Genomic DNA, 16,803 nt, shown 5'->3' with positions numbered 1-16,803 from the left:
ACACGCCGACATCACTTCCATGTAGCCCGGGCTGTCCTCCTCCACCCCTCGCACAATGACATTTGCGCACCACCAGTAGTCCAGGGAGATGAGCAGGGCGATCCTCAGAGACCTGCCGAAGCGCCCGATGCCATCCGCGGTGAGCCACATGCGCCTCCTCTCGCGAGGCTCGGAGGGGAAGTAGCGGACGCCAAGGAGCAGTGGTACGGCCAGCGCGGTGCCGGACAGCACCTCCCTCCACAGGAACGCGCGCCGCAGGGCCCTTGCAGGGGGGCTCCTGCAGCTTTTCTGGAAGTGGGCAGCGGGGGGCGGCCAGGCCTTCTCCCTGCCCTGCAGCATGGCAGAGTGGAAGCGGCAGAGTCGCAGCGTTCGCCACATCTCCCGAGACACGCCGCGCTCATGCCCGAGCCGCCTCGCGTGGGCGCAGTCCCATTACCAACACTAATACATACGCTTCTCAGGCAAAATGATGACTATTCCTCAAATGTAAAAAGATGACCAGGTGACTGATAAAATCCAAACACATTCAAAGATAGTACTGAATCCATCACTAGCTTATCACTAAATATTTCTTGGCTAATATATGATAAGTATACAGCTACTGCTATGAATACTCCTAGAAGGTGGTGGCATCATAGAAAGTATCTCCTGCCAACCAAAGGGCTGGGATTGCCAACTATGATTCTGAACTGACTTCTTCAGACAGTGTTTGACACACGTGAATTCCAGTGCCTCGATATATATACACACAGGCTGACCTCCTTACTTCCTTTCACAGTGATGAATGCAATAAAAATTTGCAAGTGTTATTGATATGCATAGGAAGACTAGGTTTACTTCTGTAGTAATGAATTTGACATAACAAAAGGAAAATGAACATAAACACATATATTTAAAATCCATACAAAAATATATTCATTTAACTTATTAGGTCTCCCTGCAGATCCACTATCAACACAAAGACACTGAAATAGTCCCTGAGCATGAATGGCCTACATTCACTCTCAGCTTAAGGAGCCCACTGGGCTGCTTTGTATTTGCTGTCTCATTTTCACTTCATACACAGCTCCAAGTTCATTAGCCAAGTGATTCCTCTTTAAGATCAGCAATAGCCAACGGAGCAGGAAGGATAAACCTGAGCTCATCAGCACTCTAAGGCAGGTTGATCGCCTGGTCCTCCTTGAATTTGGGGATCTTCTTAAACTCACTTTGCTTCCTGAAGAAAAGCTGGGCCAGGATGTGGTCTGCTGTGGCCTGGAGATAATCGTCCATGTCAAGGGTTTGTAGCTGCCGGTGTAAAGCAAATGATGTATCAGCACCAAACTACTCAGACTGCTACAGAGATCCCACCGCTGCCAAGGCATTTACAGCTGCATCACGTTACACAGCCATGAACTCCTGCATAAGGGTCAGCTTGTGTGCCTGTCTTCCCCTGCCCTGGGGAGCCCTTTCCAAGTCTGAGAAGGAAAGGGATGGCTAGAGATGTTGAGGCATCTGAGGCTTTCTCTAGAAGGGACCCTGTCCTGCTGGAAGCAGTTCCATTGAAGAGGACGAAGTGCCATTTGTCTTCCTGGGAGCTGATCACCAAGCCCAGAGGCAACAGCATGAGGCAGGCCTTGCTGCCAGGTAAGCAGCCCCAGTGTTCCCAGCCAGAGACTGGGTGCTCTCCACAGCTGAGTCTAATGTGCTCTCTCTCTCTCCCTCTCCCTCTCCCCCTTCCCCCCTCTCTCTCTCCCTCTCTCTCTTCCCCTCTCTCTCTCCCTCTCTCTCTCTCCCTCTCCCTCTCTCCCTGTCTCTCTCTCCCTCTCTCTCTCTCCCTCTCTTTCCCCCTCCCTCCTCTCCTTGCTCCATCTGACTCCCCCAGTTTCTGCATGTGTGTGTCCTACTCTGTTTCTTCATCTCACTCTATGTGTGAGTGTTTATGCATTTCAGAATCTCTTTAGTGCTTCTCATTCAGCCCACTTCTGTGCTTAGGTCTGTCTGTACATGGATCCTTGTGAATCTGTGTCTCAGCCTCTCTGTGGTCTCTGCTCTTTGTGTGTATGTCTTTGTCTCCTCCTATCTGTGTGTCCCTCTCTTTATAAGTATCTTCTCTGTGTCTTTCTCCTTCCATCTGTGTGTGTCTCTGTAATATATGTGTGTGTCTCTTTCTCTGTGTGTCTCTGTCCCTCTGTGTGTGTGTTTCTAAGAGTGATTCCTTCTCACTCCCTCTGCCTCTCCTTCCTCCCAAACTCTCTTCCCCTTCAGATACCTTGTTCAAAATACACCCCATTAGACACATTTCCATTACCCACTCCACTGGGTCATGAGTGATTATCCCTCCTCCAAGTCTATGTCAGATGCTCCCGCAGATAGAAGCAGAGGTAAAAAATTCCTCCTACCCAAAATTCTGATTCATTTCTTTCTTCCTTGTTGTGACTCATTCCTTAAATTGTACTTATTCACTTAAAACTCTGTATTTCTATTCTCTAGTCTTGTTTAAAGAACTTATTCCTCAATTTTGGGCTTGCATTTAATGGTTTTCAACTGTCATTTTCAAATTTAAAGCTTTGGGGCCAGCGTTGTGGTAAAGCTGGTGAAGCCAGTGCCTGCAATACCGGCATCCCATAAGAGCACTGATTCAAGTCCTGCTTGCTCTACTTCCAGTTCTGCAACCTGCTAATGAGCCAGGAAAAGCAGCAGAGGAAGGCATAGTGCTTGGGCACCTGCACCCATGTGGGAGACCCAGGTAGATTTCTAGGCTCCTGACCTTGGCCTGGCCCAGTCCTGGTGGTTCCGGCTATTTGGGGAGTGAACCATCAGATGAAAGATTTTCTCTCTCTCTCTCACTCCTGCTCTCTGTCTTTCCCTTTCTCTCTGTAACTCTGTATTTCAAATAAATAAATAAATCTTTTTTTAGGAGTGGCTTATTTCACTAAAATAATAGTTTTCAGCTGCATCCATTCTGTTGCAAAAGACAAGATTTCATTCTTTTTTATGACTGAGTAGTATTCCACAGTGTATATATGCAACATTTTCAGTCCTCAAAAAGACAAATATCATGTTTTTTCTATGCCTTCCTCTGCTGCTTTTCCTGGCTCATTAGCAGGTTGCAGAACTGGAAGTAGAGCAAGCAGGACTTGAATCAGTGCTCTTATGGGATGCCGGTATTGCAGGCACTGGCTTCACCAGCTTTACCACAACGCTGGCCCCAAAGCTTTAAATTTGAAAATGACAGTTGAAAACCATTAAATGCAAGCCCAAAATTGAGGAATAAGTTCTTTAAACAAGACTAGAGAATAGAAATACAGAGTTTTAAGTGAACTAATTAAGTGAACTAATTAAGTGAACTAATATACAGAGTACAAAAAATGTAATGTGTATGTATGAAATTGGCATTTTGAGATTTGTTATTGTTTGTAGCCCTTGTCTACACTCTTGAGGAACAGTGGCTTTTCTACTTACTATTTATTGAATTCATTATGTAGTGGAGGGTTAAGTTTGTGATTATAAAATAAACTGAAAGTAATTCATTATAAAAAAAAATAAAAGAATAATAAGAAACAAAGGAGGAGGGAGGGTGGGAGTGTGGCTGGGAGAGAGGGTGGGGTGAGGAGTATCATTATGCTCTTAAATCTGTATATATGAAATACATGAACTTTGTTCACTTGTATAAGTAAAAATAATAAAACAACTATAAAAATAGATGAATAAATCTTTGTTTAAAAGTTTTAATTTGTTGGATTACCTTTTGTATAACAGTAAATCTTATGTTATCTAAAATGCATACTTTAATTCTATCTTTGTACACATAACTATCTTTTACACACATCAAATTTTATTCTACTCATTTTTAATTGTATTCTTTTTTAAATGTTTATGTATTTATTATATTCATTTGAGAGGCAGAGAGAGAGAGAAATCTCCCATCTACTGATCCACTCCCCAAATGTGCACAACAGCTAGGGGTGGTCTCAGCTAAAACCAGGAGCGAGAAACTCAATCCAACTGCCCTAGATGTGTGGCAAGGACCCAAGTACTTGAACCATCATCTGCTGCCTCCCAGGATGCTCACTAGCAAGAAGCCAGAATTGAAAGCAGAGCTAGGACTTGTACCAAGGCATTCCAATATGAAATAGGATATGGGCATCCTAGCTGATGTCCTGTCTCCTACATCAAAGGCGTACCCCGAGTTCTTTTTTCTCTTCTTTTTACCTTTTAAAACCCTAACTTGCTATTTTTAACTTGACATTTTCCTTCTTTTTCATTTACATTTGATTCGATTTGCTTTTGCTTTCTGATTTTTTCATATAAAGGCCATGAAAAATGGTGACAAGGTGGGGTGGCAGTGGTACTAAGACCTACACCAAAAGTAGGGGGGATCACTGGAATCCTTCTCATCCCTCACAAAAGTCTCCAGTCAACTTTCAGTTCCAGCTTTTTCTGACAGAGCTCCACAAACCTTATCCCAAGTATGCTCAGGAAGGTTTTGAGATGCAGGGAAACTGATAGGTACTGGAATTTTCCAGTTCCCTCAAAGAATATGGAATGGCATCCTGGGAAACTAGCATCACTGAGCAGGACCTAAGCCACCCTGGGGCTGGGGCTCTGTTGACAATGCTGCATAATTCATGCTCTACTCTTCCCTGGAGATTTTGTTGTGTCTCTTGCAGAGCCAACAGAAATCTCTATTCCTGGACTTGCCCCAAGAGTGCAAAATCAGACTCATCATGCTCACCCAGTCTCACAAAGTAACCTAGACCTTACAATTTTTTAAAAATCTAAGTTGCACAATTTATTACTGCTCCTCAGAGCCATTATTTCATCTTGTTAGGAACTCTGGGATGGATTTTTAAAAGCAAATAATTATTGTTTTATAAATAGAACATTAAAGATTACACTTACTTAAAGTAAATAATGATGGGACGGAACATCACTTTGCTGCTTTTTTTTTTTTTTTTCATGTAGAAGGCACTCCATTTCTTTATCTGTCTTCCTCCCTCTGCCCTGTTAGTACATTTGGGAAAAACACACTGGGCGAATTCAATGCAGCTCATCCCTCTCTCTGTTTGGAGCCGGAAAATCTTCAAAGGATATCCCTGTTACTTTATGCTCTAGCTATACATAGGTTCAATGGCCTGTCTCAATATGGGAATGCCTATTCAATTCTAGGGGTCAATATTAGCAAACTCACTTGCCCACAGATAGTAGTCACATTCTTTAATGTCTGCTTTATTAGTAACAAAAATAACTTCATGAACCTGTGTTCACTTACTCCATAGTCTTTTGTTTTCACAGTTAATAATTTGGGAAATTAAGAGCGACTGTGATATATTGAACCCCTTTATAATAAAATGAAAAGATCATTAGGTTCTCCTTCTCTTCACACACTTTCCATCCAGTTCATTCATTCATTGAACACGTGAGTTCTGAGGACTGGCTTTGGTCCAGACATTGTTTAGCAGTCCTCCAGCAAGTTATCTGAAGGTACTTTATTCTCACCTGGTCTCCAGTGCTGAAGGCAAGGATGAAAAGCAAGTCCTCATCACATGTGCTCTTAATGTAATGCTGGGTTCCCACAGGGAAAAACACCACATCTCCAATGTGAATGCTAAACTCCATGGCACCCTGAGTATTGATAATGCCCACCTGGGAGAGAGGAAAGAATTATGTTTAAATTAAACAAGTAAAATCAAATATCCGTTAAGGATAATTACTAGTAGCAAAGAACAGATAAATAAAAGCATAGGGGTTACACAGGGACTTCTTTACGAGGCTAAAAAGCAGAAGACAAGGACCACCCCTCACATGAAACTTCCTATGCCAGAGACACAGCCCCACCAAAATGAAGCAATGCTCTGTTTAGATAAATGCTCCTCAAATTGCAGTAGTGAGTTTATACAAAAAGGATCTCATTTGCTGTATTCTAAATGAAGATTACAATTATGTTTCCTACACATTAGGCAGAGGATTTACATTTCAATGTGTCACTACTCCCATACCCTTCTTCCCACTTGGCTGGGAAAAACCAGCCTTCCGAGAGCAACATCCTAAGAGTCCTGCTCAAAAGAGTTAGAGGGTAAATGTGTGCACACAAGCACACACACACAAGACACAGCAAAGCAAAGTCTGGTCCTTGAAGGGGAATGTGTAAAAGATTATAATGCCCTTTCAATTGATTAAAGCCTTTAACTCAAGAAACAGAAAACAAAGCTTTTACTATAGATAGCATAATGAATGAAATTTATTTTGGCCTTATTTTTTTTTAAGATTGAGAAAAGTACAAGCTAGAGAAGCCCATTCTACCTGTGTGTTCCTTGAAGATTTCCCCAAGAAACCATGAAAACATGGAAGAACCACTGTCCAATAACTATAGTAACAGACCACACAGCTTTTCCTATGGTACCCAAATAATTGATCATCTAAACCAGGCTCTCGAAGAGTCAAAGAAGTTGCTATCAATAATTTCATCAAGACAATTTGCATTTATTAGAAGTATTCTAGACACACATTGATGGTCCACACACCCCCAGCTACCCAACTCACATGACACTGAGAAGCAAAGTTATTTCATATTCATTCCAGTGTAGCACCTTCCACTTTGCATTACTTGAGGATAAAAATCTATAAAATCTAAAGTAGGTGTTCTAGTCCTCTATAATAAGAGATAACATCTTAATCATTATGAAATACTTAGCTTCTTCTCATGAACAACTTGAATCTTCCTGTCATATCAAACTTAGAAACTATTTAACAGAGCCTGCATGGTATCCTCCATTGAAGCTGCCCAGAAGCCATTAGAATTGAGTCCTTTTATGTTACTAATACTGGACCAAATGAAGAAATACCTGTTGTTTGCTTCTTTCTACATTAAAAAAAGAAAGCCCACAAAAATGTTTACTAAGAAATTACCTTTCCACATCCACTTAATACGTATCCCATTTCATTGGCATTAAAGTGGAAGTGTGGCTGTCGTAATCCATTATTATAAACTCTGAGTGTGCTCAAAGAAAGGGCATTTTGATGCTTAGAGAAGGAAAAAAATACAGTTATTTAGGTAACATCATACTCAGCAACTTAACAATTCATACAGTCCTAATAACCAATATTTACATAGCCTTCACTGAGAGCAAGCAGTTTTCTATGCCCTTTATAGTTATTGTTTCACTTATTCCTTACAACAGTCTTATAAGGTTGATAGTATAGTATTCATCTCCCTTATTTTACAGGTGATGGAATTAAAATCTAAGTTGGTTGAGAATTTATCTAGTCATTAAAGCAAAGAAGTGGCAATCTGTGGCCACAACTATGCAAGTACAGCCATTTGAGAATTTTTTTAAACTGAAGAAAAAATAATTCTCATAGCACTGAGTTTTTTCATTAAAGTGACTACCCTGCCAAAGAAGTTCCCAAATTCAAATTGGAAGCTCAATTAACAGTTCATACTGGACAAATCAACCAATGTTTGATTAGATCTTTCCTTTTCATTTTTTCTAAAGAAACCTGAATTCAACCAAAATCTCACATTTCATGTATATTAGTAATGTTCATTGAAGCATTTTTCTCATTTACCTGGTTCAGAAATTCACTAAATGTCTTTTCATTGTTGCTTAGTTCACTTCCATCTTTCCAATACTGTGCCCACTGTATTACTCCTCCTGGATATTGATATTCTTTTGAACCTGAGACAGATAAAGTTTACAAAACACAATAAGATAAAACACTTCAAAATGATACCCCAACAGGGCACCTGTAAAGTATACAACCTTACTATAGTCACAGAAAACTTATAATAGAAATTGCTGATACCAAACCATTTAGGCCTCAAAGATACTGACCTAAAAGAGTCAGATACCACTTTCTAAGCCCAGTTTCTAATTCTACTTTATAAGCTCTCTTGAAATTTGTAACACAAAGTATCCTCTTTAGAGCAGTTTATCTCAGGGGAACTGGCTAGAAAACCTGAGAGTAATTCTAAACACCATTCTCTACCTTATCATTTAAGTCAGTCAACTATCAAGTCCTGACTGCCCCACCTATGTTTTTTTAAATATTTATTTATTTGAAAGAGTTACAGAGAGAGGTAGAGACAGAGAGAGGGGTCTTCCATTTGCTGGTTCACTCCCCAGATTTTTAAAACATTAATATATTTATTTGAAAGTCTAAATTACACACACACAGAGAGAGAGAGAGAGAGAGAGAGAGAGAGAGGTCTTCTATTCCGCTGGTTCACTCTCCAAATGACCACAATTCCCAGAGCTGGGCCAACCCGAAGCCAGGTGCCAGGAGCTTCAGCCTGGTCTCCCACATGGGTGCAGGGACCCAAGCACTTGTTCCATCTTCTACTGCTTTCCCAGGCACATTAGCAGGGAGCTGGGTCAGAAGTGAAGCATCAGGGACTTGAATTGGCACCCATGTAGGATGCTGGTGCTGTACAGGCTTAGTCTGCTATAGCACAGCAACAGCCCTGCCTCCATCTCTTTAAATTCTTTGCTTCACAACAATTCTCTCCCTCTCACAACTGCAATACGTGGGCCACCACTATCCCTTACTTGAAGAACTACGAGAGAACCTTGATTCATCTCCCACTGGCCCCTTCAAGATCATCCTCTACAACAGAGCCAAAGTGATCATCACTTCAAAAAGCAAAATGAATTATGGCATATTCTTTAGCACTGAGATTCTGTATAAATTCCTTAACACAGCTTCTAAAACCCTCATAGTTGGACTCTTCTCTCTCATCAGCTTCATCTCTTGTAACACTCTTGGATCCAGCACTGACATCCTTTACACTTTGAAAACTGTCACATTCACTTTTGCCTCCAAGCCTTTCTTTCCATTGCCCATTCTACTGAGAAATATGTTTTTTTTTTAATTTCTGAGTATGTCCCACCATTAAAAAACACATGGTAACCCAATACACAGTTATAATGATATATAAAAATGAACATTAAGAGTTTCAAAAACTATAGATATACTATACCTTTAAGGTCAAAAAAGTATCTCCACACAAGGCTGTCTGGAGACTGCACATAACTAGCATTCATAACCAATTCTGCCAAATTTGGAGGAAGATTGACCCCCTGATCCTCTTCTTGTTTGTGGAATGCTCTAATGAAATTAATTCCACCTTCAGGCTGAAACATATAAGAAACTGCATAAGGTATTTATTCAATATTCTGTGAATTTTAGTCATAGAAGGGGTGAGAAGGTAAGGATATGATAGCATTAGCACCACTGAGATTTTCAGTGGGCCAGTCAGAAGAGCTGAGCTTGATTAGCCCTAGGTTTGTGACACTTATGAAAATCCCCAAGGTTTTCAATGTATTTTGGTTTTAAATGTATTGAGTTTTTATGGTAAATACTCATAAACTCCTGCAAAAATATACATTTGCTCCCATGCTTATAAATAATCTGACTAATGAGTTATTTCTCTTACTTCTCCTACAGTACTAAACTAGCATCAACTACAAAAATGTATCTCAAAAATTTACTACACACATGTTTAAGCTTAAGATAGAACCTCCTCCAACTGCCAATTATGGGCCATCACCAATTTTCTTCACCCATCTGCACAATCAACATCTGTATCTGACCTTTTTTTTTTTTTCCCCAAAGAAAACTTTTATTTAAGGAATACAAACTTCATGCATTTCGTAAGTACAACTTTAGGAATATAGTGATTCTTCCCACCATACCCACCCTCCCACCCACACTCCCGCCCCTTCTCCTCCCTCTCCCATTCCCAGTCCCATTCTCCACTAAGATCCATTTTCAGTTAATGTTATACATAGAAGGCCAACTCTATAGTAGGAGTCCAACAAATTGCATGAAAAAAAGAGAAAACTGTTCCTCAGCAGTTGAGCCAAGGGCTGTTCAAAGTCATTGCATCTTGGAGTTAGTGTCACTTCTTTTTCTTTTTTGAAGAAACTTAATTAACTTTAAAGAAGAACCCAATGTGTGGAGTTCAGTTATGAACCCTAAATTAGCTTAGATTAAGTAAGTACATTTGGAATTAAGACTTAATGTGTAATATGTTAAGATTAAGTAATATGAAATATGGGGCAACATATTAAAGTCAAGCTAAATTTTAGTCTTACGAGCTTTTAGGACCTGTTGCGAGAACTGCCGTTCCTCCATGACAGGCCTTATTTTAAGCCAGAAAAGACAGGCCTAAGGGTAGGGGAGTGAAACTATTCCTGGAATTTAGATTCTTCCGCCTTCCTGTGTGATGCCTAGCTCCTAAGTTGCTCAAATGCACCAATAAAATGCATAAATTTAGGTAATTGCCATATAAGGAAGAAGGAACTCGCCTATGTGTGTAGTGACCTATGTACTTGTTTACTCAAGTGCATAAAAATGCTGGGAGGGGAAGGGACAGGGGCTTCTCTCCTTAGCACTGCGCTACGTCGATATGCTGGTAAGAGCACCAGCTAGCTGGTAATAAAATCCTCTTGCTGTTGCATCCAGCTTGCCTTTTGTGAGTTGTTTTGGGGAGAGTCTCGTACGGGACACACAACACCAAAAATGATACATCTTTTGCGAGTATTTAAACATAATTAAAATACAACTCTTTGAGGACAGAGGTCCCACATGGGAAGTAAGTGCACAGTGACTCCTGTTAATTTAACAATTAACATTCTTATGTACGAAGCCTTTTGAATCCACAAACTCAGTATTTAGACAAGGCCATAAGCAAAGTAGAAGATCTTTCCTCCCTTCAGAGAAAAATACCTTCTTCTTTGATGACCACTTCTTTCCACTGGGGCCTCACCCACTGAGGTCCTTCATGTAGGACATTTTTTTTTTGCCACAGTCTCTTGGCTTTCCATGCCTGAAATGCTCTTGTGGGCTTTTCAGCCGGACCAGAATGCCTTAAGGGCTGATTATGAAGCATACCTGACCTTCTATAACCAGCATTAGTAGTTACCTCCCCTCTCCCTGGTGACAATATAAATATTTTGAGAGATCAGAGGTAGTGATTTTTCAGGAAAAGTGTGAGGTTTTCTACATGAGATTAAGAAAACATGATTACATTATCCATAGCAAACTTGTTCCTGCAAAAAGAATGGAGTTTATGATGCTTCAGGGTTATTAATTACAATTATTTTTACTAAATGCATAATAATATTCCTTCTAAAACATTATAATCTCTATAGAGGACTTTCTAAAGCTAAATAAAAAGCAACTCGATTTCAACCAGTTTTCTGTCTTTAGTGGGAACACAAGATATGCTTTTGTGTCCATTATCCCAACTATTATCATATCTTAGTCAATCTTTTCTGAAGCTATACTGCATAATGCCCTAGAAACAGGAATGTGCATGATCACTTTGTACCCACATGATTCCTAAATTTATGGTGAAATACATTTTCTGGAATGGAATGTACCTTAAGTGACCTGGAAGCAATATCTTCAGGTGTAGAAAAAAAGACATCATCAACATCCAAGGTCTGAAGTTCATCATGTGTAGAAAAGAAGAGCAAGAAAAAGCAGTCTTCATTCCCCACATTCTTTATCCAGTGTAGTGTGTTTCTAGGGAAGAAGATCACCTGGCCAGCAGTAACATTGTACGTGGTAACCACTTCACCACCAGCATCAACAACCCCAATCCATGCTGTGCCCTGAAATACAATCAGGAGAGCATACCCAACATCACTGTAGAGTAATGCTTCTCAATCTTTTTTTCTTACCTTCCTTCTAAGTTAATTTTTGGGACTTTTTTCCCTATCATCATCCTATGAAATTTTAATATCACAGATATACTGTAGATCAGTACACTATATACATGCACTGCATATGTACTATGTATATAGTATATATCCCTAAAAAGAGTTGGGGTTTTTTGTTGCCCACCAAAAGCTTGAGGGAAAAACTTCCCCATTGAAACTCCACATCTTGGAGTTTGAAAATACTGAAGCAGGGGCTGGCACTGTGGCGTAACAGGTAAAGCCACCACCTGTGGCACCATCATCCCATATGGCATCAGTTTGAGTCCCAGCTGCTCCACTTCTGATCCAGCTTCCTGCTATGGCTCCTAGGAAAATAGCAGAGGACGGGTCAAGTGCTTGGGCCCCTGCACTCACCTGGGAGACCCAGAAGAAGCTCCTGGCTCCTTGCTTCAGACTGGCTCAGCTCCAGCCATTACAGCAATTTGGGGAGAGAACCAGTGGATGGAAGAACTCTCTCTCTCCCTCCCTCTTTCTCCCTATAACTCTACTTTTCAAATAAGTAAATAAATCAAAAAAAAAAAAAGACTGAAGCAACATGTGTAAGATGTATGTTGACAGGTGATCACACAAGTATATACATTTGTGTTCTATATGCATACAGATATATTTGTGCTTCCCAATAAGAAAAGATCCAAGTATAATGTTAATGTTAATAATAATAATAATAATAATAATAATAGCTAGGGGCTGGTGCTGTAGTACAGTAGGTTAAAGCCCCAGCCTGCAGCACTGGCATCCCACATGGGTGCCAGTTCGAGTCCCAGCTGTCCCTCTTCCAATCCAGCTGTCTCCTATGGCCTGGGAAAGCAGTGGAAGATGGCCCAAATCCTTGGGCCCCTGGAGACTTAGAAGAAGCTCCTGGCTCCTGGCTTAGGATCAGCTCAACTCTGGCCATTGTGGCCAATTGGGGGTGAACCAGCAGAATGGAAGATCTCTCTCTTTCTCTCTCTGGCTCTACCTCTCTCCATAGATCTGTCTTTCAAATAAATAAAATAATTCTTAAAAAAATAATAATAATAATAGCTAAACTTGGTGATTATACTATGTGGCAGGTGTTCATCTAAGCACTTTATGTACACTATAAAGCACAGTACTATTATTATCCCCATTTTAAATATGAGAAAACTGAGTTTGGAAAGGATTAATAATTTTCCCTTGCACTAGGCTGACCAATGGCAAAGCTAGGATTTTGATGTAAGCAGTCTGACTCCAAAGTATATAATTTTATCCATACTACATCACAATTTGATTAAATCTATACAAAATTATATACTTTTTCTCATTCTCTAATCTGTCCCTCAGTATTACCTATGATGTAAATAGAGAAAATACCATTATGTATGTCTACCCAAGACTCATGATCACATAGCAAAATATCCACAGAGTGAATGAAAAACATATCTTACTTCTGTCATAGGCAACTTGTATAATTTAGATCCAGATGATATGGAAGATAGAAGGGAAACTGAAGCTTCAGAGAGCTCTGTTTGGCCATGTGTAGGGAATGGCAGAAATATGTATCTATTTCCATGAAGGCATCAACTACTCTGGACCCAGAGCATAGACCACTCAGGGCTGAAAGGGCCCTCGCTATGGGGCTAAGTGCACCAACAACCCTGTGCATGTGCTCCTCTCAGGGCTCCCTCCAAGGCCTGTATAAAGACACTCAGAAGCAAGCTCCATGGAGGCATTTCTTTACAATTATTGGTTGATCCTTACCATGATTATGAGAATTTTCTGGGATCTAGAAAATATTCAACTCCATGTAGTCTCCATTTAGAAGTTCACATTAGAAACTCTCTGAACTTCCAGAAAAGCCTCCACAGGATGAGCTAGATCCCAGGGCCTGTTATTTACTGAAGTGTGTTCTAGACCAATTTCTCTGGCTCAAAGTTTGGTTTTAAGGGTCTCCCTCCAAGAAAGCCCACAGAGCTACATTTTCTTTTTCCTACGGCTTTGTCACTGCTCAACAAAGTATGTAAACATTCATCTTTCAGATATTATACTTTTTTATATATTGTATAAAAGTGGAAAATCCAAGAAGTCATAAACATGGACTATGTCCCAAAGCAATCAATGACTACAGCTTAGAAAAGTCAACCAATCTCTGAGCCTTTCATGAGAAATAAGAACACTTTGGTCTCAAACAGATTCATCTTTCTCTATGTTGTAAATTCTAAAATGGGTGAACTATGCAAGTGTAAATGAGGAAGTTTTACTTATAACAACAAAAATTACACCATAGAATTGGCTGCACATCTATTAACCAGATCATGAATATAAGAATAAACTTTGAAAGTTCTACAAGGGTTTAGTCACTACTGCTCCCACAGGATCTGGAATACAGAAGACCAATGAATGTTTTCTAGAATTAAGGAATTATTTGAAATTTAAGTAAAATACATCCATTGTACCACCAGCTACTATATTTCATTTGACTTCGAGAACATTCTGAAAGGTCTGAACCACAAAAGGGCACCCAGTTGACAAGTTCTTAGGAACTCCAGGCTGAACATCAGCAAACATGTTTGTTATTCTGGTTGCTGCTTTTCTCCTTAGAGGAAAGCTGCTGTGTCTTTGATCATTAGATCAGAGCTGCCAGTTGTAGCTTTGGCTCAGAAGACTAAACAGTGGTCTTACTTAAACAATAGTGTGTGAAAAATGATTTCATACTAAAGAAAGAAGTTCAAAGTGATGCCAAAAATAATTAAACCAAACATGCTAATGCTTCAAGGCACTGTTAACTAATCCAGGTAAATCTAATTGGAAGCCTGCATGTTTGTGCATCAGTTAGGGAGGTTTTGCATCAACAAAAATAACACACAGAGGTCAAAAAACATAGATGCTTAAGAAGAGTATGGACAAACCAGTTATACCTGTGCAAGATAGCCGTGTTCATTGGCATTGAAGTGCCAGTGAGGGGCCCGGAGGCCATTGCTTTTTATTCGCAGGGTCCCCAGAGTCATTTGTGATCTCTGACTGTTCAAACTGGTACCAAAGGCCTCTTCTTCATCAGTGAGATAGTCTTTGACATTGCTTCTGTACCGGGCCCACTGGATTGCACCACCAGGGAACTCAAACACCTGAAAAATTGTAAATGAGCAATCATCAGCATGGCGGCCATCTCCATGAGGCCACTGTGACCTACGGGGATAGGTTTTCAAGTCCCAAACAGAAAGACGAGGAAGAGGTCTGCAAGACTCCAGGAACGCTAACAGTGACCTGTTCAGTGCTAACATTCTGAGTCCTGTTAGACATAAAAGCCACATAGCTTGGTAAGGGAATACAGGCATTTCCACTTGTCAACTTGTGATTCTCCCCTCCGGTATAGAACTGTCTGCTGCAGAGAATTTCTGCCTGAAGCCATCACCAACTGAACTCTTCCCCACTCTCTGTCCTTCACCTCCCTTCATCCTGTTGTTCCAACAGAATAGAGCTTGGTAAACAAGCAGTGAGAAAGTGGTTTTGAAATCGTCATTAAGAATGATGGCTTGTCCTGATACGTGGGGATTGTACCTGAGATTTAGGTAAATGATTCAGAAACTGAAATTTTGGATCAACAGTCTTCTGTGCTGTGGGAACTGCTGTTGTTTGCATAGGCCAGGCTTCAGGTTCAAAATGAGCATCTGAATGACGCTGAGAGTTGTTAACAAAAACCAAGGACAGAATCAGTACTCCAACTGTGGTGGTAATGATGCAGGCCAAGAAACACATCAGGAAAATGCTCATCAATGACCACTGCTGCTTCTTTCCCTAGGAAAAAGTATGAAGCAATTATCTTCCACTCACGATGCATCAGAAATATTGCCTCTCTCAACTTCCTACATTTTTCTCTATTCTAACTTTAGCTAAAATTGCCTGGTAAGCATAGTAAAAGAATCTATTTTTTTAAAGTAGACTGAAAATTTAGGCTTTATTTATCTGCATACATATATATATATATATATGTATTTGATGTTGAATCAGGAGATGACAAGAGCAGGAGGAACTACTTTTCTTAAGATAGCTGACCTAGAGTCTTTCCTGAGCTCTGTGTAAGAGTCCTGGTAGAAACTGGCCTAAGGATATATAAAAAGAAATTTTGCATTGGAAAGAATCCTAAAGATCCTAGTTGAGCCTTTATGTCACATTTTTCAGAAGAGGAAACTGAGACCCAGGGAAAGCAGGGACTGTAGAAAGCTACACTGTTTTAGTGGAAAGAAGTCATCCTGACTCAGTGCTGTTTGCACTACACCACAGGGCTACCATTGCATATCATTCGGAGATCATAAAAACTTGCATTAATACTTATGCTGCAGAGCTTCCCAAAAAACCTTAAGCTTACAAACATCTCTAAGGTCACATTTTGGTTAATTAAAAAAAAAGAAGAGCATATAACTACATATATCCCAAAGAGTATTGCTTTACTGGACATTGATATTTCTTCCTTAATCACTTGGCCTTGATCAATGTTTCTCAAACTTCTTTACCACATCCATATTAGAATATATATTTCCCATTGTGATCTAGCACAACACACACATACATATATACATGTATACACACACATGTACACAGAGATCATTTAAGCAAAAGTTTCACAAATTAAAACTTGTTATTTTATTAATTTTTAAATGCCAACCCTAACCCACCATATATATGTCAAGAAAAGAAGATTACTATCTGGAGTTTGCAAACCCACTGCCTGGATCCCTTTAAATAGAAGAGAGGAGAAATAGTTATTCTGCCTCCTCAAACTGATAAAGCAAACGTTATAAAAAGGTACAAGGAAGAATCAGTTAAAAATAAAAATAAAAATGTCTCCCTTTAACTTGTCTAAAGGTCACTGATCAGCATTGATAAAAACATTGCCTCTAGAAGGCAACAATTTAGGGGCAACTATGATTAAAAACCATTGCACCTGAAGCACTTAGTCATCCCCGAGCTCCAATTTAAAGAGCCACCAAGGAGCTCAAGCAGGTGTGAGTTAGAGTTTTCAAAACAGAATACAAATCCTCTTGAAGAGGGTCACTTGAGAAGAGCTGGTCTAAGGAGGGGCTGTTCTCAAGCTCTGCATCAGTCTAGAGGGAACCTACGCCCAAGATGTGAATCC

At 40.1% G+C, this 16,803-nt stretch overlaps 1 protein-coding gene across 3 annotated transcripts in view; it reads right to left on the bottom strand.

Moving 5' to 3' along the window:
• Positions 1–251: 251 nt before the first annotated feature.
• LOC133767279 (uncharacterized) overlaps positions 252–16,803 on the bottom strand; it is a 65,741-nt gene continuing 49,189 nt past the window's right edge. For 2 of the 3 annotated variants that reach the window (XM_062201688.1, XM_062201687.1), the window contains exons 3-10: positions 15,228–15,464; positions 14,588–14,794; positions 11,370–11,603; positions 8,963–9,116; positions 7,552–7,661; positions 6,892–7,005; positions 5,482–5,628; positions 252–1,287 (exon numbers count right to left, since the gene is read on the bottom strand). In XM_062201688.1, coding sequence (XP_062057672.1) covers positions 1,153–1,287; positions 5,482–5,628; positions 6,892–7,005; positions 7,552–7,661; positions 8,963–9,116; positions 11,370–11,603; positions 14,588–14,794; positions 15,228–15,464 — 1,338 coding nt within the window. In that variant the 3' untranslated portion in view covers positions 252–1,152. The remainder of the gene's footprint in view (positions 1,288–5,481; positions 5,629–6,891; positions 7,006–7,551; positions 7,662–8,962; positions 9,117–11,369; positions 11,604–14,587; positions 14,795–15,227; positions 15,465–16,803) is intronic. The other variant, XM_062201689.1, reaches the window with a different exon arrangement.

Source organism: Lepus europaeus, chromosome 9 (genome assembly GCF_033115175.1).
Source record: "Lepus europaeus isolate LE1 chromosome 9, mLepTim1.pri, whole genome shotgun sequence".
NCBI classification, from domain to species: domain Eukaryota; kingdom Metazoa; phylum Chordata; class Mammalia; order Lagomorpha; family Leporidae; genus Lepus; species Lepus europaeus.
Note: the sequence above shows the minus strand (reverse complement) of the source record. Positions and strands in the feature narration are given on the sequence as shown.